The 22,640-nt window shown below is 35.1% G+C and overlaps 1 protein-coding gene across 9 annotated transcripts in view; it reads right to left on the bottom strand.

The window, feature by feature from the left end:
- The window catches only part of BNC2 (basonuclin zinc finger protein 2), a 326,769-nt gene that overhangs the window by 103,347 nt on the left and 200,782 nt on the right, over positions 1–22,640 (bottom strand). For all 9 annotated transcript variants that reach the window (XM_068176975.1, XM_068176974.1, XM_068176984.1 and 6 more), the window contains one exon: positions 11,797–11,899. In XM_068176975.1, the coding sequence (XP_068033076.1) occupies positions 11,797–11,899 (103 nt within the window). The remainder of the gene's footprint in view (positions 1–11,796; positions 11,900–22,640) is intronic.

Genomic DNA, 22,640 nt, shown 5'->3' with positions numbered 1-22,640 from the left:
ATTTATATTTAACTGGAGTTTTGAGACTGTGTAATTCAAATGAATTTAAGTACAAAGGATACATTCAAATAAGGCACAACTTCTTCATTTTATCAAAAGACAGAAAACAAAGAAGATATTATAAATTTCATCTATATGTGTCCAGTTCACAGGCTCAGCTCTGCAAATTTAGGGCCCTTAGACCCTTCCTTCCCAAAATGCAGTGAAAAAGGTCAACCAAATTAAAAGCCATGCCTCTGAGTAGATTCCATTTTTTGCTAAGTAAAAGAAATACAAATATGCAGTGGGGAATTTTGTACTTTAGAGGTCTGATATTATTTTTTGAACAGCTACAATAAAAGCATGACATTTTGCCTTTACTAAATAGAAAAGGATTTTAAATATCCTAGGTTTAATACAATTGGAGTTGTAAATACACTTACCTCTTGCTAATTTACTGATCCTAGATAAGTATTTTATTAACCTGAGAGGGATGAAAAGGTCTAGTGAAAGGTCTTGGCTGATTTGCCTGGCTATGTAGCTCAGAACACCACAGAGAAGAGTCTATAGGTTGCAATAGGACATTATGGATCTCATTCCATTTCATTTTTAGTTTTGAGCTCTCCAACATATCCACTCTGGATTTTCTGGCACACCCTCTAGCCAGTTTCCCACCTTGCCAAAGGGGAATACTGTTGGAGTATACAAAGACATACAAATGAGGACACAAAATGTTGCAAACATCATCTTATTTCTAGATTACTAGATTTGTTCAAGAACAGGAAGATGAAAAAAAAAGTAGTCTATGTCTAGAAAATAACAAAGATCTTGCCAGACATTTAAAAAAATCTAAATAACGGGGCCACTTTTTGCAGCAAAAGAAATTAAAATTAAAATACAGATGAAATATATAATACCAATATAAAATTATTCCATAATACTGTTGCAACAATAGTATGTTGAGTGTGGTAAAACAGATACAATTATTAATGGCATTAATGGCAATGCCATTAATAATGCCATTATTAATGGCAATGTTGAACACTGTTGAACAGAGTAATCAAGTTTACTCTTGATTTTAGTGGTGAACATAAACAGCATCACATTTTCAGAATTAAAGATTTTCTTCTTTTTCGTCAACCAGATCAAAAAAAATGCAACAAATCCTTAGTAATGACTAAAATGCTGTAAGGACCACGTATTATAACCATAAGAGGTGGTCTAAAGTAGCCCCCCCTCAGTATGTAGATTTAATGCCACCTCCAGCATAGTGTAATGTGGTGCATTTTGAAGGCAGAAAAAAATTGCTCCTCAAAAATATCATGCTTAGAAAGTGACTAAGGATAAAAAATTTCAGCATCTACTGAACAACTTAAATATTTTTATGGTGTATGAAATTATCCCATTCACTCCTGAAGCAAGAGAGTGGGGGACATGAACACTTATATGAGTGCTTGAACATCCTGAATCCTGAGTACAAATTCCAGCTACAACATAGCATCCTTTGGTAATCTCTTTTTCACCTCTCTTTTCATTGCTTTCATAATTTATTCCATATAGATGATAAATGTTCATTAAGACAAAAATAATGGAAGGAAAGTAATGGAAATAAAGAAATTCTGATTAATAGGAAAAATAATTTTTTGGGTAGTGCCTTTTATTGTATTTAAAAACTAATAATGGAAGCCATTTGCCAAACACACTCTGTCTCTGACAGAGGGACACATATGTGATCTGCTAATTTACAGTTTGCATGTACAGATGTTCACACTTAGTAAAAGGCTTCTTAATAGCATTTTAAAATTAAACATGTGTTGATAATAGGTGTTCCAAACCCAAACAACACAGCAACTAAACTGATATATGTTTTCATGCCTCACCATGCCTCATGCTCTAACAAAACCCCCCCAGCACTTCAGTTGCATGTACACAAAATAAATGTTATTAAAAAAAGACTGAATTAAACCTTTCATTATTTTTTCTGTCTATGATCTGATTCCAAGTTAAAATATCTAGAATGCTACTAGGTTTATGTAGCTGAAAGCAGAACCACAGTTTGTTCACAGGCGTTGCTTGCTGTCTGCAATTTTTTTATCCCTTTACAAAACTTTGAACCCCATCCAGCTTTGACACACTGCCTCTACAGTTAATAACTATCAAGTTTCCCCTTGTCTCCTGTCTACTTTTCTTTGAGGCAATTGTGCACTCAGCACCCCGAGATAATAACACACATCTATAAGATAAAAGCAATGGCATTAATGTAATTGTCTGCCTTTCTCTCTTTAGCCTAATCTTTTTTTTTTCTTCAGTTTTGACTGCCTCTGTGACACCTGTTTTTGTCTCCTCTGATCCTACGACAGGTTTTCCACTGACGAGGTTTTTGCCTGACAGAGATTCTGCCAGACAAGAACATAATAAAATATGAAGAACTGCTTGTCAAAGTTTCTGCCAATGCTCACATGAAATGGTTGGGGGGGGACAAAAAAAAAGAATCCTGACCTTTTATTTCAAAGGGGCCCTAAGGTAGGTGCTTTTGGCCTGTCAGGAAAACACCCTCCCTGGCCAATTCCTGCAAGCCAAACAGGTATCTTCCTCTATGTTTTCTTTCTGTAGAAAAACATTTTTCTTTGAAAGTAGACAACATGATTGCTAAGGGGAAAAAAAAGGACAAAAACCAGCCCCAGAAATTCACGTTAGATCTAAGTTTATGTAGTGGTACCTCAAAAGCATGTCTTTGATCCAGAATTGGCTATCTAAATTAATAATAAAAAGAAAATGGTAGGGTTTTCTCCCCCTCTTCTTTTTCACAACTAATATGTTCAAAGGAACATGCTATAAAGGACCTTCATCCCAAGTTCTCAGAAAAATATCTGGGCTACAAGTTTCCTGCATAGGTATGCGGCAGGAAAGAAGACACCTAACTACTGAGACCAGGGTAAAGAAGATGAGACAGAGCCAGTTCTGTGGGCTTTGGACTTTGTAGTACTCTCCATCAGTAAGTGCATTGGTGCCTACACAAAAGAAGACTTCAGCTGATTAGTCTGATGATTAATGATGGAGAAATATAGATACATACATATATATATATATATATATATACACACACACACACATATATACATATAGATTAATCATGTGAGCATTCCAACACACAGCTGCTTTTGTGTGTCTTCGTATCAGCTGTCTCCTCTGCTGACGACAGGAGCTATGGATCATGGTATCACAGTCCTCAGTGCACCAACTTTGCCTACCAGCCTGGATTCCAAATCCAGGGGTTAAGAGCCCCTACAAAAGCTCAGGCCTGGACTTTTGCTCCCCTCCTAAACTACATTGTATGTGTATCTGGCTGTAGTCCTGTCTTCTAGATTACTCTCAGATTGATGTTACAGCCTGGTCATCTATCCCACCTTTGGTCCCTACTTCTTTTGTTCCTGATTGAAGCCTGTGGATGGACCCTTGACCTGACTATAATCCTTTGCCATGCCTGAGATTGCCAATAGACACAGTTACCAGCTTCTCATTCAGTCTGCCATGGTCAGACTTTAAGGAATTATGCTCATGGTGCAGGCATGGCCAGTGTTCTCATTGCCTTTGACTACTGGCTCAGAACCTTTCATTCGACAGTCCACTTTTGCTGCTCCTTGACACATAGATTATTAATGTCATTGTTGAAACCAACAATCTATAACAGAAGATGCTAAATAATCTCTTTCCATTACTTTGATCAGTCATTCAACTTTGAACTTTCCAGTCTCTTGTCTCCAAATCTAAATGTCCCTTTCTTATCAACCATTAACACCTTCTTAAAACTATTCTGTCCCTTAATTATGGTAAGATGGGGTTTAATACATATCTTAATCATCCTAACATCATTTGGTTGACATATTATACACAGTAAGACATAAGCACATTTGGGAGTCATGGACTGTGGTCTGGATTTGGAGGATTTCCATCATAATCCTAATGCACTTCAATTCCATTAAATGTGATTCACAATTTTACAGAAATTCTAAGTGAGAAGGGATTTCTACAGATTGTCTGGTGCAGTCTTCTAATGAAAGCAGGGCCTTAGATTAGTTGGTTCTGCCAAGATGTGTCTTTTACATTTAAAGCCTGGAGGGGAGGAAATTCCACCTCTTCTCAGACAACCTATTCCATCTTATATGCAGTCTTGAAAAATGTAATGAAAATGCAATAGGCACTGCCCACCTGTTAATATCATTCTGTTTGAATCATGTCATAGACATATTTCACAAAGGTAAGCCAAGACTATGGTGGTGTTTCAGTTTCGAGTGTAACTCTGGTTCAAGTGTATGAAATGCTCTCCCAGATGTGCTAGACCACCTCTGTTTTTCCAGGAAAACCTGCTGTCTTAAGGTCTGAAGGTATCCAGACCCTGGGAAAACTGGTTCATAAAGCTAGTTCTACCATTCAATACATCAGTCTTACCCATTCCAATTCATGTACTTTGCCATTTCACAAAGCTCTTGTTAAATATACTTCAGAAAAATTGACTGTAACCAATTAGAATAGCAACAGAAAAGTCTCTGAGATTCACACTGTACATTTCTTGCATAATCTGTTCTCTTTCTAAAATCCAGCTAGAAATGGGATAATTGAGTAACACTATTGTCTGCTAAATTAATTTGAGGCAAGTGTCCTCATAATGCTATAGCTCAAAATGAAATTCCTTCTAGTAGGTAAAAAAAGCTTTCTCCTTTCAATTTCACATTTGCAAAAGAGAAAGCTGAGGTGAAGTTACCCATGGTATTATCATTTAAACATGTGAAAGCAGTATGAATTTTTTATTCTTTATTCTAACCTCATAAGGTTAAAATGTGATTTAGTCAAATCACATTTTAGCCTTATGAAGCTATATGGAATGAAGTAGTAGGGTTTGTTTCATTTAGAGCTGTTTCAATTTGTGTTCTGCTTAACCTAATGAACTCTAATTAATTAGGATGTTCCTATAAACAATTAAGCTTCTTGTAGGATCATTAAGAAGATATAAAAATTTATGATGTAATAAACTGTAATAAAATGATAAAGTGGTTAGCACATCACAGCAATTCAGGTGCAGCAGCATAGGTGTTGAAAGAGACAAGTAAGCAGGTATATTACCTAAACATCCTGGAGTGGATGCATGTTGCAAAAGTCCACCACTGCTTCCCCACAAATCTGTTGGTCATTTGAACTCCCATGTCTCACAGAATTTATCCTGTTCATTTGGGAATCAAACAGCAATCACCAGACATTCTTTTGCTCCCATCTGAAGCTTCACCATATAGCAAACTTGTTATCATCAAACTTAAGGGGCTCAAGATCATGGATTTCACCAACTACCTTTCCAAAAGACAGCCTCTACTGCACATGGAAAGAAAAATTCCAGGTGCTAATTTAACAACATTGTTTGTATAGCCTTTGTTCCATCTTACACACAGTAAGTCCATTTGCTTCCTTAAGAAGAAAGGGTAAGACATCATTGCTTGAGACATCTCCTAGAATTTTGTCCCATGGTACTGGGTGTACTAAATGAGAATAAGGCTTCTCTGTAAAATGTAAATTCAGTGATGATGGGCACACAAATAAGAATACTTTGCACTTTTGAAATACTTTTAGTCTAAATGTCTGTGGGCATTTTATAGTTTATCAAAGGCAATCATAATTTTATAAAGTGTATTTCAGAGTTGCCAATTAGTATCTGATTCAATTTAAAAGCTTTTCAGAAAACAAAATGTTCACAATGAGAAAAGATTTCACTTTTAGTTGTGAATATAGACCAACCCAACAGCAACAGGCACTGTGCTTCAGAATGGTTCATGGCTTGTTTACTGCTTAGCAGACACTCACTCAGTCCTTAGCTGAATGCTTAATTCCTGGTCAGCTAAAATCTCACCTGACCATGTCCAAAGGACATTGGCTTATTCAAACATATGAATGTAAGCCAATGAAGTTGGGTAGAAGTGGAAAGGTCTAACTTCCTGGCTGAGTTAAGATGTCCTGGGGGTGGCAGGGAGGATGAGAAAAAGGTATTTTAAACTGAACAGATTCCCAGGGTAATGCAAGGAGGTGCAAGTGTGAGCATATGTAGGGTAGAGCCTGTGCTTTACCCCTTGGGAAAACATTACTTGACACCTGAGGGTGTCAAATTTGCATGAGCATTAAACTCTTCACCATATGGTTATGTAAGTATCAGCTAAATACAAGGAAGAAAAAGGAAGGCTTCTTATTTGGTCTTAGGGCATCTAAGCATTATTTTTTTTTCTGTCACTTGTGTCTCATAAAGTTTTGAAACAATATTATTTATCTTGGATGCCCTAATACCTGGATTTGGTTTCACTTCATCTTGATTAGCACTAAAGGTGATACCAGAGTAACACAAAGCAAACACTACATCACATCATTCCTATCAATGTGACAGGATTTAAAACCAGATACTGGGTCAGAGTGCCCACAGGATAAAAGAGTGTATTTTTTCTGTGCTGCATTGGCTACTTTGGAAAATCCTGCTGAAGGGAAGCATAAAGGAATTGCATAGGCAGAAGAATACTTTAGAAAGTATTTACCAGTAATGAAGGTTAATTTTGTAAGGTTCCTGGAAGCAACTCAGTAATGAAAAATATGCCTCCACCTTCAGGGACAGAAGAAAGTTTTAACAGATGGATTAAAATAATCTTGTCAGTAAAAGACAGGAAAATCCAGACTACATCTAAACCAGTTTTACTTTAAAAGTCATGAAAAGCTAGCTTTCATTATCAATGAGCTGCAGAGAATTGCTTTGCTAAAAATCTAAAAATAACTTTTTTTTAGATTTTTAAAAAATCTAAAAGTAACTTTTCTAATAATCTAAAAATAACTATAAAAATTATTTTCTCAAGTGATTTAAAATAATTTAAAATAATTAAATAAATTTTATAGAAGGAAGCAACTGTATTTGATATTATAAATTGTGACGATCTTTTATATCCTACCAGAGGATGCAGATATAACCCAAGTATTTTACTATTCAACTATAATTACATTTCTCTCTTACTTTCTTTTTTCCCCCTTTTTTAAAATTTACTCTCTGCTTTAAAATCTCCATTTTTAAGTAAAGAACAACATAGCAGTTCTGCCAGCTTTTAGAGAGACTCTAAGATCAGGGACAGGTTTTCATTTTGTTTTATTTTGTTAGCGATGATCTTTGACTTTGCAAACCTGGATTTCTTTTAATTAACATCTTTGGACTGAGACAGATACAGGAATTCAGATGAATTTTATTTCAACATAGCACTCATTCCCATCTCTTTCCTATGCAGCTCACATTAAATTCTAAATTTCTTCCTAGATCAAGACCTTTCAGAAACTTAAGGGCAAGGGAGAGACATGATTTCTAAAATTTCCACAGCATTCTTCTGTTTATTTTCTTTATTTATTTCCACCTATCCTTCCTTCCTTTTGTTTTCATTTCAGCTTTCTTTTACCTGACAATTTCATGACCTAACATGCAGAAATTCAGAAAACTCAACCATTTTAAATGAAGCAGTCACAATCATGTTATGCATCTGACTTTATGGCATTCTCCATTTTCTAATGGAGGTTGTTCCCATTCTTAGTCTCATTAACAGCAAGCTAGTACCTGCTTTATATAAATACTAGTATAGTATTTACAAGGTGAAATTGTAACTCACATGGCAAGTCTCTGACTAGCACTCTTTGCTGTATGGCAGATTTTAGTCAAAAAATAATAAATGGGCCCTATGTGCCAAAATCTACTTGTTAATGTTATTTTATCTTTTTTTTTCTTTTTTTTTTTTTTTTTATTACAACCAAACAGAACTTAATCTCAAAGTTACTGGAGAGAACATCTGACCAATCCTTATATGGGGCTGTATGTGGCCTCACCATACCTTAGAGAGAGTTAGACTTTACTTGAATAAATAGCTGAGACCTGAACTGAGCTGACTGGCATGATGCAAATGAAAAGACATCAAAGACCATTAGAAGACTAAGGAGTACATTTTTCTGTAAGAGGGGAAAAAAGGGAAGGGAAGGGAAGGGAAGGGAAGGGAAGGGAAGGGAAGGGAAGGGAAGGGAAGGGAAGGGAAGGGAAGGGAAGGGAAGGGAAGGGAAGGGAAGGGAAGGGAAGGGAAGGGAAGGGAAGGGAAGGGAAGGGAAGGGAAGGGAAGGGAAGGGAAGGGAAGGGAAGGGAAGGGAAGGGAAGGAAAAGAGAAAAGAAAGGAAAAGAGAAAAGAAAGGAAAAGAGAAAAGAAAGGAAAAGAGAAAAGAAAGGAAAAGAGAAAAGAAAGGAAAAGAGAAAAGAAAGGAAAAGAGAAAAGAAAGGAAAAGAGAAAAGAAAGGAAAAGAGAAAAGAAAGGAAAAGAGAAAAGAAAGGAAAAGAGAAAAGAAAGGAAAAGAGAAAAGAAAGGAAAAGAGAAAAGAAAGGAAAAGAGAAAAGAAAGGAAAAGAGAAAAGAAAGGAAAAGAGAAAAGAAAGGAAAAGAGAAAAGAAAGGAAAAGAGAAAAGAAAGGAAAAGAGAAAAGAAGAAAAGGAAAGCAAAAATGCTTAGAGGATGCTTAATTTCCTAGAGTAGATTGATTAGTATAAAATTCAGCTAGTCCAAGTATGCACACTATACCAGAAACATGCTGTTGATCTCTAAGTTTTACCAGTGACCCATATCAGGGTAAGACAAAAAAACTGTCATTTCTAATTTTCTGATTGTATCTGAAACAAGATGACAATGATTTCACACAAACTTAGTAATATTGAGTTTTTGATGAGATTTTATTTTCCATATGGACTATACAAAGTATCTTTACCATTAAAAAAAATAAGAGAAGTCACAGACTTCATCTGTTTGACTTCTTAAAGTTTAAGAAATGGCTTATCCAATTTAAATCATTTAATTTTTGGGTTGGAAAATAAATCCCCACCCAACCTGACAATATGAAAGCCAAGCTTTAACTGAAAACAAATGGAAACAGTCTAGTCACCTAAATCCCTTAAAATACTTAGAGATTCATCCTAGGACTAACCTACTCTCCATGATGCATAGCAGTACTTGATAATGCTGTTAAGCTCTGTGCAGCTTTTGGCTTTGGCATTAAAAACACTGACGGTAGGATTGCTACTGTAGTACAGGGGTCAAAACTTGATTAAGTTGAACTTTCAGCAACAGAAACATTTATCTGGCCACAGAAGTACTTTCCAATGTAATACTGTTCATATAACTGCAATCCTAGATTTGGCAACTCCAACATGGCAAGGTGTATCTGAACTTGTAGGAAACCTTTTCTTTCAAGATGTGTGCAGCTTATTTTATATGAGCCAGAGAAAACATGAGAAAGACAATGGAAGCAGGAGAGAAGAAAACAGCAGTTGCTAAGTACAATAGTACAGTGGTGGCTGTATGCTCTTTCCTCCTCCCTCTAAGAATTCCAATGTTTTAAATGGCAGCGATTAAAATGAATTAACTCCACAAAGATTAGTCAAGTACAGCATGAGTAGAATGCAGTTCTAAGCTATTTTTTGATCTATTCAGTTAATTATGATTCTAGGTTATCAAAACTGAATAAGCACAGTACTTCCTGTTGGAAACACCTATTCTTTGATAACTGCATTCAGTAAAGCACTACATCATGTGTCAAGGAGCTGAGTTGAAATTCATTAATAAAAATCATAAGGAAACCCTTTAATTAAAGCAGCAAGAAATACTCTTTGCATTCAAGGAACAACTTCTGAAAGTATTGTGCTAACATTTTTAAAGTAAAAGACTTGTGAACCTGGTTTTAGTAACTTTGAAACCCAGGTGCTACAGTGCAGTGAATTTATATGTCTCCTGAATGATGCCCTCAAAATCCTCAAAAACAGCTAAGATCAAGAATTGAAGGAGATACATCGTGTCCAGAAAATAATTTACAAGACCACGCTTGATGTATATGAAACATATATCTGATTTGTCTCACTCTGCCATAAAATGTAAGTACTCCAGATGAATGTACAAAAAGTGCACTAAAAAAAAAAGAAAAAGAAGAAGAAAAAGAAGATCATTATTCACTTGGCACAATAGCAAAATAAACACTTCCTAATAATATATAGCTGTATTACGTTTTTCTTTTTGGAATGTTATGCACTCAGGTATGGGAGCAGGTGGTGTATCCCAAATCATTATGTTCTGCTTTCAACTTTCTGGATTTGTAAAACACAGACATTTCCATTATATGCACTGTGGTAATCTCAGATTGCTGAGATTCTGAATTCAACTGTCATAATATTGAATAATATTGTCATAATATTGAATAATATTGTCATAATACTGAATACAATCACTTCACAGGGAAGAATCATGTCACAGGTAGGAAAATCTGATTATTCTCTTCCAAACTCTTCCAAAATCCACTCATTAAAAAGAAAATTCAGGATTGCCATGAGCCAAAATCAAAGTGCGAGACTCTCAGTTTCTCTTGCTTACCAGGAGGACACCCTGGAAAATACCTAGACAGGGCTTCCCTATTTTCCAGTTAGCAAAACCTCAGATGCTGATTCTACACAAAACCTGAAGAGTGCCAGAACTATACAAATTTCGTGAGGTTTAGAGATTTAGTGATATTTTGTGAGGTTTAGTGATTCAGTGATTAGCACCGCTACCAGATGGGCGGTGCTAGCGCATTTCTAGGAAGTCTGGAGGCAATGTTAGGCAGTGACACAGGACTGCATGGTACCTGCATACCTGTTTCTCTTTCCATACATGTGAATAAAAACTCAGTCAATATATGCTATTGAATTTTTTGAGCATTCACACTTGCCCTATGTCAGCACACTCAAGCACAAAACCACACAGACATGAACAAAATAAACAGAGATCAAATGTATCTTAGGAGGAAAATACAAACTTTTCACCCAAGTTCTCATCAAAATAAAATAAAATTCACAGAATATAAGCCCCTCAACGTCTGGCAGAAGTGGGGTATGAGGGCTGTGCTTGCTTAGGTACCAATAGTCTAGATAATGAGAAGAAAACTTCAACAGCAATTTCTTCCACACATACAGTAATCTTTCTTTCCCCCACCCCAACCCCTCTCTATTTTTCTTTCATTAAATCATTTTAGGTATCTTCCTTATTTGCCTTCTAATGGTGTCCACAGCTCTCTCCTGGTCTCTCACACTACTTTAATAATGACTATCAAGGAAAAAACCCTTCCAAGAACATGAAGTAGAAAATGATAAATATAATTGAAGGTCTTTCTGTGAATTTTTATGCCTTTTGTGCCTTTCATGCCTGATCTAGGAATTCTAATCCTTCCTATCTTTACTAAGATACTTAAACATGGGAAGAGAGGTTCACTTCTCAAATCACATATGCAGACTTTCTTTGCCATATAGGATACACTCTCAACATGTGAGATCTGAATGTTTGACACTGGTAAATCTGAATTTCTGTTTGGCCCCATGACTTCTTGGCTGATGCTTCTTTACAATACAACCATATGGTCTGCTATGCAACCATACTGTAAACTTTTTGCCTTTCTGTTGTCCTACAGGAACTACATTATTTTCTGGAGGCTATAATATTCTTTTGAGTTGTACACAAGCTTTTGAACTCCAGTGACACTTGAAGCTGTTACCAGAATAACAGACTCTTACTTTTCCATCCTACAAATTGCTGTAAAATAAGCATGTGCATGCATACACAAGGACAAACACAGATTGTGCACACATGCATGTATAGACAAATAGGTACCACTATTGTCTGTATCAATCCAGTTCTTATTATTTAAAGATACATGTAAAGATGGAAGGAATTGAAAAAACAAGCCCAGAATAGATATTTCTTACCATGTGCCACCCAGCCATGTTTGCACTGATCACAGGTTCTCAGGTTAATCTTCCCTGGCTGAAAACATTCACATGTGCAATTTACCAGTGTACAGCGGATGGCCTGGAAAAAGAAACAGAAAACACATGTTAATGTATTTCTTCCTGCTTGTACAAATTTGTTGTGATAGCTGGAATGATATGAACTGGATAGAAAAACCCAGCCTTCTAATATTCAAAGCCTAGCTCCTATTTTAAGTAGAAATTAATTTTCTTTCAAAATCACGTGTCAGTACATCCCATGGAGATGAACAAATTCCTGAAATCTTTTTAAGATTTGCTCTATTTTCTTTAGGAAAAAAAAAATTGGTATGATGAGGATACGGTAGGAGTTCCATAAATATCCTGATTTTAGATTGATTTCATAAAGAAAGAAAGTTACTAGGGATGTCTTACCATAGGAGCATACCAGTTTCAAATCCAAATAAAAATTAGGAAATAAAAACATATGGAAAGGAAAACCAAAAATGTATTTCCCCTTCCTTCATGGAATCCAAAGGCTGTTTTTGAATTTTCTTTTTGGGGTTCACCTAACACATAACTCTGTTGCAAAAAGAAGTCATGGATTTTATATGTTCCCAAAACAATAAACTGATCAAGGTACAAGAACAGGACTGTTTCAAAAAACATCCTCTAACTTCCCTTTACATGTCTCACTTTCTCCAATGTCTAGGAATAACCTTTTACCTCTCAAAACTCCTCAATTTTTAAATATGCATTTCTCTGTTTTAAAGTAGGAATAGTAAAACTCCAGTCCCATGCAGAGATCTCAAGTTTGCTTAATAATACACCTTCCTTAATAACAGACTTTCTCATCTTCATTTTTAGAATTATCTCAAAAATTACACAGGTTTACTTTGACAAGGGCTAGCTACAGCCACAGAAAAGTGAATATAAATTGAATGAGACTCTTTCTAACGTAACAGAGTTTTTAAGTAGTGTAGAAGATGACCTGTGCACTTCAAACTGCTACTAATAAATTTATGGCATGCATTTAGATGCAATTTGCATGGAGATTTCTGAGACAATGAGGCTTATTCTAATCATTCACAGATTAACAATCTACTGTAACTACCAGAGCTGCCAGGAAAAGATATCTCTATAGATTTAGATGCAATCAATGATTACTTGGGGGCTAAGGTGGGGGAAGGGTGCTTGGTACACATTGCCACAGAGATATCTAAGAATTATGAAGACTCTTGTCTTTTCCGAAGAATTATTACATATGCTCATACATATTTTACATACAAAAAATAATTATCTTAACTGTAGTGACTTTAAATAAATTACATTCAGCATTAGTTTGGCCTGGCTAAGCTCCTTGGCTGCTGACAATGAAAAAGCCTCAGAATTATTTTAAATGGTTGATCCCTTCACTTATTTATCTGCATCAGAAGAAATGTAAAGACATTTATAATTCATGGATACATTTAAAATCTGTATTTCTCTGACAAATTTCTGTTGCAAGAGTCCTTTATTCCTCTTATCCTATCTGCTCCTTTACAACCTTTTACTCTCAAAAACCTAGTGAGAGAAGAAAGTCCTGCTGTATTATGCCTGACACTTCAGGGCCTCAGTCCCAATGTCACCTGTCCAATTATTCATTAGCCAGGTTATAAAACATTGCTCTATGGATGCGTGATTAAAAGAATTAGTAATACTAAATATAAGGGTACCAAAGAAGTGCTGACTATGCAGGTATAATATATGTGTTTGTGAGTTATGAGAAAAAAAATCTCCTGGAAGGTCCTGTTTCATGTTCGATAGTGTATTGACCTGGTAATATATCAAGACTACACTGGTCAGTAATGGTGTTCTTTTGCTAATATGTTCATTAATTAATGAACTCAGTAATTAATTGTACTGCAAGAAGGAGGTCTTTCAAAATGATATTTTTATTTTACCCTAGAAGATTTTCTCACATTCACCACCTTTTTCAGATCTCTACACCGACGTGATGTACACTGGTTGCATTTGATGATATTTTGATTTCTTCATGTGTCATCTACAGTACATGTAAGAGGTGCAGTAATATAATATAGTGTACTACATGTACTAGATCAAACTCTTGACATTTGGAAGAGTTGCTTTATTAAGGCTCATCAGCATTTCCATTACAACCCTATCCACTTTTGGCCTAGAGGTCAACAGGTTACAGTAAAAATTTGATTCAGCTTGAACCTGAAATAGAGTGTTGAAGCTTAAGAGTAAGTTTTATTACACGCATTCAAAAATTAGCCATTTAGCCACTATAGATTATAAACTGGACGGGGGGGGGAGTTTAGAGGTTACATGTTTCTTTTCTTCGTCTCTAAGTTAAAGAGAGTATTGATGATGTAAAGTGTCGAACTAATTAATTGGTATGATTTCTATCTTTTATACATATTGGCAAAAAAATTCACACACATTTTTCAGAAACATGAAACTATCAGCTATTTCCTCCAATAAATAAATTAGAAAGTCTTCAAAAAGAGCTATGCATTTTTATAAATTAATATCGATTGGCATGAAAAAATCAAAACATAATTAGCATGGCCAAAATATTCAGCCTGGCCTTACTTGGCTGCTTTTTCTGCCAACGGTGTATATTGATGCCAGGTTGTAATTTGGTTTCAGTAGATTCCCATTCCACCACAGAGAATCCCATGCATACTTCTGAATGATGAGGATTACCCCTCAAACTGCAAGTTGCTCATTTAGGATCAGAAATAATCATTCTAATTCGTGTTCTGGCATGATCTCAGGTAAATCATTTTGTTAGCATAATGCCTGCATTCCCTAAACAACAACCAGACACAATGACATTAAGTGTTGCCAGGGCAGATGCAACATAAATTTGGATCCATTCTATAGTAGTAGAGGCTATTGAACTCTATCTTTGTTGAAAGATAAAGTAAATTTTATCTTTATTTCAGAGATTAATTTTGCAATTTTCTTAGTTAATTCAAAATTATTGTAACTACCTGAGATCACTACAATACCCAGCATGAAGCCAATGTAACTCAGTGACAGGAAGATTCAAGATGCCAAAAACAGCATGTGATCCTACACAAAGCATCGGAAAACTAACATTCATTAACATGCAACAAAGTAATGTGCTTTAAGACCTTCACAATGCAACTAGAAAATTCACTGAGCCTTACAAAGATGTGCATCACAATTATAAACAGTATTTTTCACCTGTTTTTCAATACTACTTAACATGGGAAGAGAAGTCACTGACAGCTTGTACAATAGGCTCAGGAATGTCAGAAGGGCAGCTGAAGGTGAATGTGGCATAGATTAACCTAAGAATGCAAAGTTTTAATGCAGACCTCCATTCCTCAGCAGCAGGATTTTAAGGTACAGTAGCTGGTGTTCCTGTAGGTAGCTGAGTGGTTTGGTGTAACTGTGATTGGACATCCCATCCCATTTTATGTGAATGGACACCCCATTTTAAAGAGATGGGGTGGGAAGTGGAGATGATAAAAGATCTTCAATGTAGTAGCTAAATATTGCAACCATTGTTCCAACCTGTTAAACTGTAGGTATAAAAATTCAAGGGTGTAACAATGTCAGAATTTTGTCAGAAAGTGCTTCTGAAAGATTTTAGCTAGGCATTCCACAAGTCATGCACTGTAATTCTGCCTTCCCAAGATTTTGATAAAAATGTTTCTGCAATAGGACTTAATATACTACACTATTTTCTAGGGAAAGAAATTTTCCCTGACTGAGATTTTCCTCAAGAACTTCCCTAAGAAAGCCAGAAAGAAAACAGAAGGAAAAGAAACCAGTGAATAGTGAAAGGAATACTACAATCAGAAGACACAGTCTCCTGTGTATTAGCTGATAGAGAACTAGGTTGCCAGTTAACTTGAAGGTTAACACCTTAAGTACACAACAAAACACTGTTTCCTACATACACCTCCTTGAAACATGCGTGCTGTTATATTTTACCATGTCAATGGCCTGCAGTTAGCAGGGATTCTCAGACATTTTTATACATCCCTTTCACTGAGTTCCTAACATATTGCTTCTTGTATTCCTATTAAAATTACAATGGCCCTTGAGGACCTATGCAGGAAATGGGCTGGACTTCAGCAGAATAATTTAACATAGTTTATACTGCTGATTCCTTAAATCCTAAAATTTTAAATTTGACATTTGAGAAATATTCCTGCAGCTCTCTTTGAGATCTTCCTGTAAAGCATAATGCAAAAAGAACTTTGGAACTTTGCCTAATATTAAAGTATGATATCAGTACACCTATGCTTAAGTTCGTATGGCTATTAAAAGATGTTAGACCTGACTTCCCTGGGTTTCTCCCAGACCATGCAACACAAGAATATTAATTTAGTATTGTTTGGGTGATTTTATTATATCTAAAAAGTAAATATTATTCACATGTTAATAGAAATAGCCTACAGCAGTAATGGAAAAATGGCTATTCTACAGAGCTTCCAAGAGATGAGAGTCAATAAGCTACCATGAAAGGGATAACAGTGTAGGAGAATAAGGAGAACACATAGAGAACAGATATGATTCCTTCTCTGGAGTACTTACAAGTGATCACAATAGATGGAGGCGGTTTTAAACTATGCAACATTCTGGAGAGACAGATAAGTCTGGCAACAAAACTTTGTAATGTAACTCATGATGAGGCTTCAAGAGTTCTGTGAGGTTGAATAGCATCTTACTGAATTCTCAACCACATCCTTATATGCAGTGGCAGTGTTAAAGAGTCTTATTCCTAATATCCTTGCCTCACCTTTCTCAAGTGCAAAAATGTATTTAAAAATGTCTTCTTTCCACATCTGTATTACTATGTACCTGAAAACATAATGGAGTCAACTATACTCATTCTCTGCACTGATGTTCCATCTACCTTTCTAATGCATCTCCTGCACAGTTATACCACAGAGCTCACACAGTCTAAATCCACTGTCACCAGCCACAGAAGCATGAGGCTTGAAGATAATTTGGTTCTATGAAATCTTTTCACTGAGACTGCAAACCAGCAAACAGGTGCATAAATGCAGTTCTTGACAGCTGCATTACAATCAGTAAGACTAAGCAAGTATGCACTCTACACAAATGTGTTAGTTAGCAAAGATGCCATGGGTTTTAAACGCACACACATATACACATACGTATACTTGAAATTTAGATGTTGTACAATAAAGATTTTTTTATAATGGCAATTCACAGGTTCTACGTATTTTTGTAATACAGGCAAGAACTTTCCATATTTAATTGACAGAGTAAATAATCTCATTTATGTTCTTAAAACTAATAACAATTCAGGTATTGTATACTAATAAATTAAATATTTGCATGAAATTATGAGAAGTGTTAGAAGCAAAAAGCACTTTTTGCAGCTTATGTCTCAGCTTTAAGAGAAACCCAAACACAACATGTAAAATTATTATTTTCTATCCATTGTCAAAATTGTCAGTTTTACTCTCTATTGCAAATAAAAATAACATAATTTTTAACTAATATTTTATTGAACTGTCATTAGGAGAATAATGTGAAGCCATTATAAAGTAGATGATCCTGAGACATGATGGCACACCAAAATAATCAAGGTTAATGAGTAAGACTAAGGAGAAAGACAGATCTACTCTTGTTTTGCTGTATGTTGACTCATGGTAGGATAAGTTATGAAGTAGAAGACAACAGGTAAGTTCTTCAAATGTTTCAATACTTTTTTAAACAGGAAGTCTGCATGCCATTGATTTTCTTATTCTGTTTCTTTGTTATAATGCTAAGACGATAATGTCTATATGACATAATTGCGGAACGCAGGACTGTACCATACTACAGTTTTCAGAGTTTTTTCTTTATTTTTTCAGAGCACATGTATGTTATTTAAAAAGCTCCTAAAAATCTCTCATTCCTCTTCTTTACTACTTTATGAATCCAAATACTTTTTTCCTGCCACTTAAATACTTTTAAAAGATCACAGCAAAAATTCTGCTGTAGAGATAGGAAAAAGATCCTGATGAAATCACACTATTTTTAATAGCTGGCAAATCAAGAGTAGAATGAAGTTTATTTTCAAATGAACACCAAAAGGAGGATCAAAAGGAGATGTCACCTTCCTGTAATGAGTTGGTATTACAGGGAGCTGTTTTGGTTTAAACCCAGCTGACATCTAAACCCCACACAGACGTTTGCTCACTTCCTTCACAGTGGGATGGGGGAGAGAAATCAGAAAAATAGGAGTGAAAAAAATTATTGGTTGAGATAAAGACAGTTAGGTAAAGCAAAAAACCCACAAGCAAAATAAAACAAGGGATTCATTATCCCCCTTCTCATGTCCATTTCAACTTATAAGAGGGAAAATTGGGGGGAAAGTGCTTGTTGCACTTTCTCCAGAATGCAGCAGAAACATTTCTGCAGAAGTATTTCTGTCTCTGCAGGGTGACCATATACCTCCATCATGCAATTCTGGTAAAAAATTTACAATTTTGAAACTCAGATAAAATGTTTGTATTGGTAATTCAGAAGCCAAAACACTGGACTGGAAGAGGGGGAATGCCTTGATACTGATCCTGGATCTGTCACTCCAATAGATGAATTTACTTAACCACTCAACCTGTAACTGCACAATCTGAAAAAAATGGGTAATGCTAATATATACCTTTTCAGAGATAAGGCTAATAAGCTGCTCACAGAACATGGTGAGGGATGAGTGAAAAGGTAAGGCAGAAACATTCAGCATTATTATTTCTTCTGTTGGCACAAAAATTTTAATATATTTTTAAATGATACTAGTTAGCTTTGATTTATCATTAGTAAATTAATGATTTTATACATAGGAATTACCTAGAGAAAATAACTTTAATTGATACATGACCATTACTAACATCAATACTAACAGCCTAACAATGCTATGCCCAAAACAAAAAACAGTAAGGGGGAATTTACTTTGCATTTATATAGTCTGAAACATTCATGTAATGCTATGATATTTTTAATCTCTCTCCCATTTAGAGAATCTCAAATATCTTCTGAGTTATTCACTGCATTGCAGTGTTTTATTAGCAATTTCACATCACATTATATTATTATTGTTTCTTGCTTGTATTTATTTTCAGTAAATAAAATTTGAAAGGTAATAATATTGTTGTATTTCTCTGTAGCACTCAAGAAAACAGTTATTAATATAATATGAAAGGAAGGATGCTAACAAGAGAGAATGCTGTTAATAGGATAAAACAGCTTTTCCTGGAGTAAGGAAAACCCAGTCTTTAAGCATGCTAGAAAACTCTTTTCAAGTCTTCTTGAGAAAAAAGCTGTTAAGTAAATGGGGAATAAGAAGAGAAGAAAGAAAAAAAATCGTTTGTAATCTTGCATTAATTTAGGAGCTGCTCTTCAGTTCTACCCCAAACACCAGTAAAAGCAGACACCTGTGTTAAGGTATGCTACCTGGCCTTTTCTAGAGAAATATAATGCAGAATATACATTTTATGTTTCAGGAAGTGTCTGTTGATCTTTATACTGCTGGTACAGTATCACCCTATGCTTCTATAGCATGCAAAATGAGCCTAAGGGTTTCAGGCATCAAAGTTATTTGCAATGAAAAAATTAAGACTGACAAGTGCTTCTTTGCTTAAAATTTGAAGAAAAAACATAGTTGATTTAAGAATGAGATTGCCTATGCCCAAGAGCCTGTTAGCAAATACAGATATTTGTTCTTACAGATGAAAACCAGATTTCTGCTATGAAACCAACACTCTCAGTCACTGGAGTTCAGCCACATATGTTGCCAAGGAAGCAGTCAGTGTCAGGCAGGTATCCAACATGCATGGATGCACACATAAGAAGTTTCACATACCCTTCTCTACCATGACTCTTCTAGAGAATGACACTGCAAGCTACACCCAGGCGCTCATCTCAAGTAACCACAACTCACTGTCTCCTTTAGAGACCACAAGAGGTAAGTTGCTTCCACTGGTTTTACTGGCCTGCCCTGGACCTGTGATTTACTCTGCTCTGGTGAGACCCCACCTGGAGTACTGCATTTGTCTATGAAGTCCTCAGCAAAGGAAGGACATGAACCTTTTGGAGCTAGTCCAAATAAGGACCACAATGATCAGAGGGCTGGAATACCTCTCCTGTGAGGAAAGATTGAGAGAATTGGAATAGCTCAGACAGGGGAAGAGAAAGCTCCAGAGAGTACATATAACAGCTTTCCAGTACCTAATGGGGCTTGGAAGAAGTCTGGAGAGGGACTTTTTAAAGGGGCATGTGGCATAGGACAAAGGGTAATAGCTTTAAACTGAAAGAGGATATGTTTAGATTACATACAAGGAAGAAATTTTTTTTGGGTGGTGAAACTCTGTCACATGTTGCCCAAAAAGGTGGTGGATGCCTCATCCCTGGGAACATTCAAGGTCAGGCTGGACAGGGCTCTGAGCTACCCGATATAGCTGAAGATGTTCCTGCCCATGGCAGAGGGTTGGACTAGATGATATTTAAAAATTCCTTCCTTCCCCTAACCTCTCCATCATCCCATGATTCTATGAAATGTCCAGGGGATAGTTTTCCAGAAAACAAGTGCATCTTTCTGGCAACCGAATTGGAGAAAGTATATTCTCATGATAAGAATATATATATACTATAAAGTATATATATTCTTTTATATATATTACTGTAAAGTTATATATATATATATATATATATATATATATATATTTATATACACACACACACACACACATACACACTATAAAGTATATATATTCTTATAGTGTGGTATTAGCCTTGCTATTCAAAACAAATTTCTACTGCCTTATAGGAGATGTTTCAGAATAAAGTATGTAAACCAGTAATTCAAAACTTGCAATGTAAAAATTAAAACTAAATCTGCTTAAAAAATAGTTTGGGTTTTTTTTCCCTCTAGCATGTTAAAAAAGACATAGAACCTGTGGAACTAGCATGAACATGGAAGGAAATTGTCAACAATTTTTTAACATTATGTTGACTATTGGGTCATTAATGCACAAAAGAGGATTTTTTTTCAGTAATTATCAAGTGGTTGAAAAAGAGTTACTTCCATCTATTAAATCAAATAACAAATTTATTAAGCCTAGTATCTATTCTTCATCTATTGTTTCTCCACAAATCAACTGGAAGATTATGAGAATGTTAAAAGTCTTAAAGGTGATCAGATAACTCATAATCTCTAGACTAATTTTGATCAATCTCAGTTAGTCTGTCCAGTAAAAATTGCAAGTGAATATATCACTTCTAACAAGTAAATAGGGAATCTTATGAAAAAATGTAAATGTCCACACAAAATTACGTTAGCAAAATCACTTAGATTTTTTTCCACCTTTTTCTTCTATAAAATTAAAGAATAAGCAAGATCTGATTTAAACAAAGTAAAATACAGCATAACCAATGGAATAACTATTTCTTTCTGTCTGTTTATTCAGGAATTCTCCTTAAATAATATCAAAAATACAGATTACCGTCTGATCTGCTCTTCAGGAAGTTTTGTCTTTCAGGATTTTCTTTCCTTTTCAGACGTTATTGCTTTCTGGATTCTAAATGATGGGTTTTCAATTTGGCAAAAAGAATTATGTGGATTTACACTGCACTGTGCTGCATTTTAGCCACTGAAGATAAATATGGGTTCTACAGAAGTTACGTAAAAGAATTACGATGAAAAATTTTATTATTTTGAAAATAATTATAAAAAGAAAATAATCTTTTCTCTCTCTTCAAGATCAAAACTCCATACTATGTATCCTGCTCTTAAGTTATACACTAAAGCAATAACTTCTTATTTACATTAATAAAATACTCAATCCTGCACTGTTCCTTCAGTGACCAAACCTGTCAGCCACTAAACTGACACTATAAGCAAATAAGAAAACCACCCAGCTTTTTTTTTCTTGCCCCCAAAAAGCCAGACTAATAGGTGAAAAAAAAATTCTCCTTATTAGATAAAGTAATTCATTACTTAAATATGCATTTCTTTTATTAACATAACTTTCAAATTTTGCTTCTTTGGTATTTCCCAAAAACAAAGCAATGGATATTTTTTCACGAATATTTGCTAGAGTATATTCTGTCCCTTCATCTTATTTAGGAGAGAGAAGAATTCCAGTATATGCCTCTTTGGCCAGAATGGAACATTAAAAAAATTAAAAAAAAAAAAATATATATATACACACATATATGTATACATATATACATATATGTAATAAAACCAGAGAGAGAGAGTAAAGAGGGAGAAGGGGGGTAGGCAGTGGAGGGAGAAATGTTATTGGTTTTCTCAGAAGGATTTTCTTTTATACATAGCTTTATCCTTTAATTTTGTCCCTGTTGGGCACACTGCCTAAATTTAAACACAAACAGTCAAGCAATGAAGAAACATTACCACATTTACTGTGAACAAAAACTCCCAGTTGTACAGTGAAATTTTAATACATTTCAACTTATCTCTTTTACTAATGGGGAGAGTACAAACCCTGCAGGAATTCGCTCTGCAAACTGGTAATTACAGTAGACTCACTTTTTTATAATGCATATGTATAGTCAGACACAAGAAACATAGCTGCCCTTTTGATGTAGGTTACAATAGGAATGTTAAAAAAAAAAATTATGAAAATCTGCAATTCTAAAGGAATGCACTATTTCATGGGAAGTTGCCCTTTAGCTATACTAAAGAACAGAAACAGATATAATACAATATAACATATTTTTATTTGCTTTTATAATCTGAAGCAGAACCTTTATCAGGCTGATCTTTTTTTCAAGTAGGGTAGGGTCTTTTTGTTTTGTTTTGGTGCTGTTGCTTTACTAATCTA

This window comes from Anomalospiza imberbis, chromosome Z, assembly GCF_031753505.1.
Source record: "Anomalospiza imberbis isolate Cuckoo-Finch-1a 21T00152 chromosome Z, ASM3175350v1, whole genome shotgun sequence".
NCBI lineage: Eukaryota > Metazoa > Chordata > Aves > Passeriformes > Viduidae > Anomalospiza > Anomalospiza imberbis.
The sequence above is the reverse complement of the archived record's forward strand: the minus strand, read 5'-3'. Positions and strand labels throughout refer to the sequence as shown.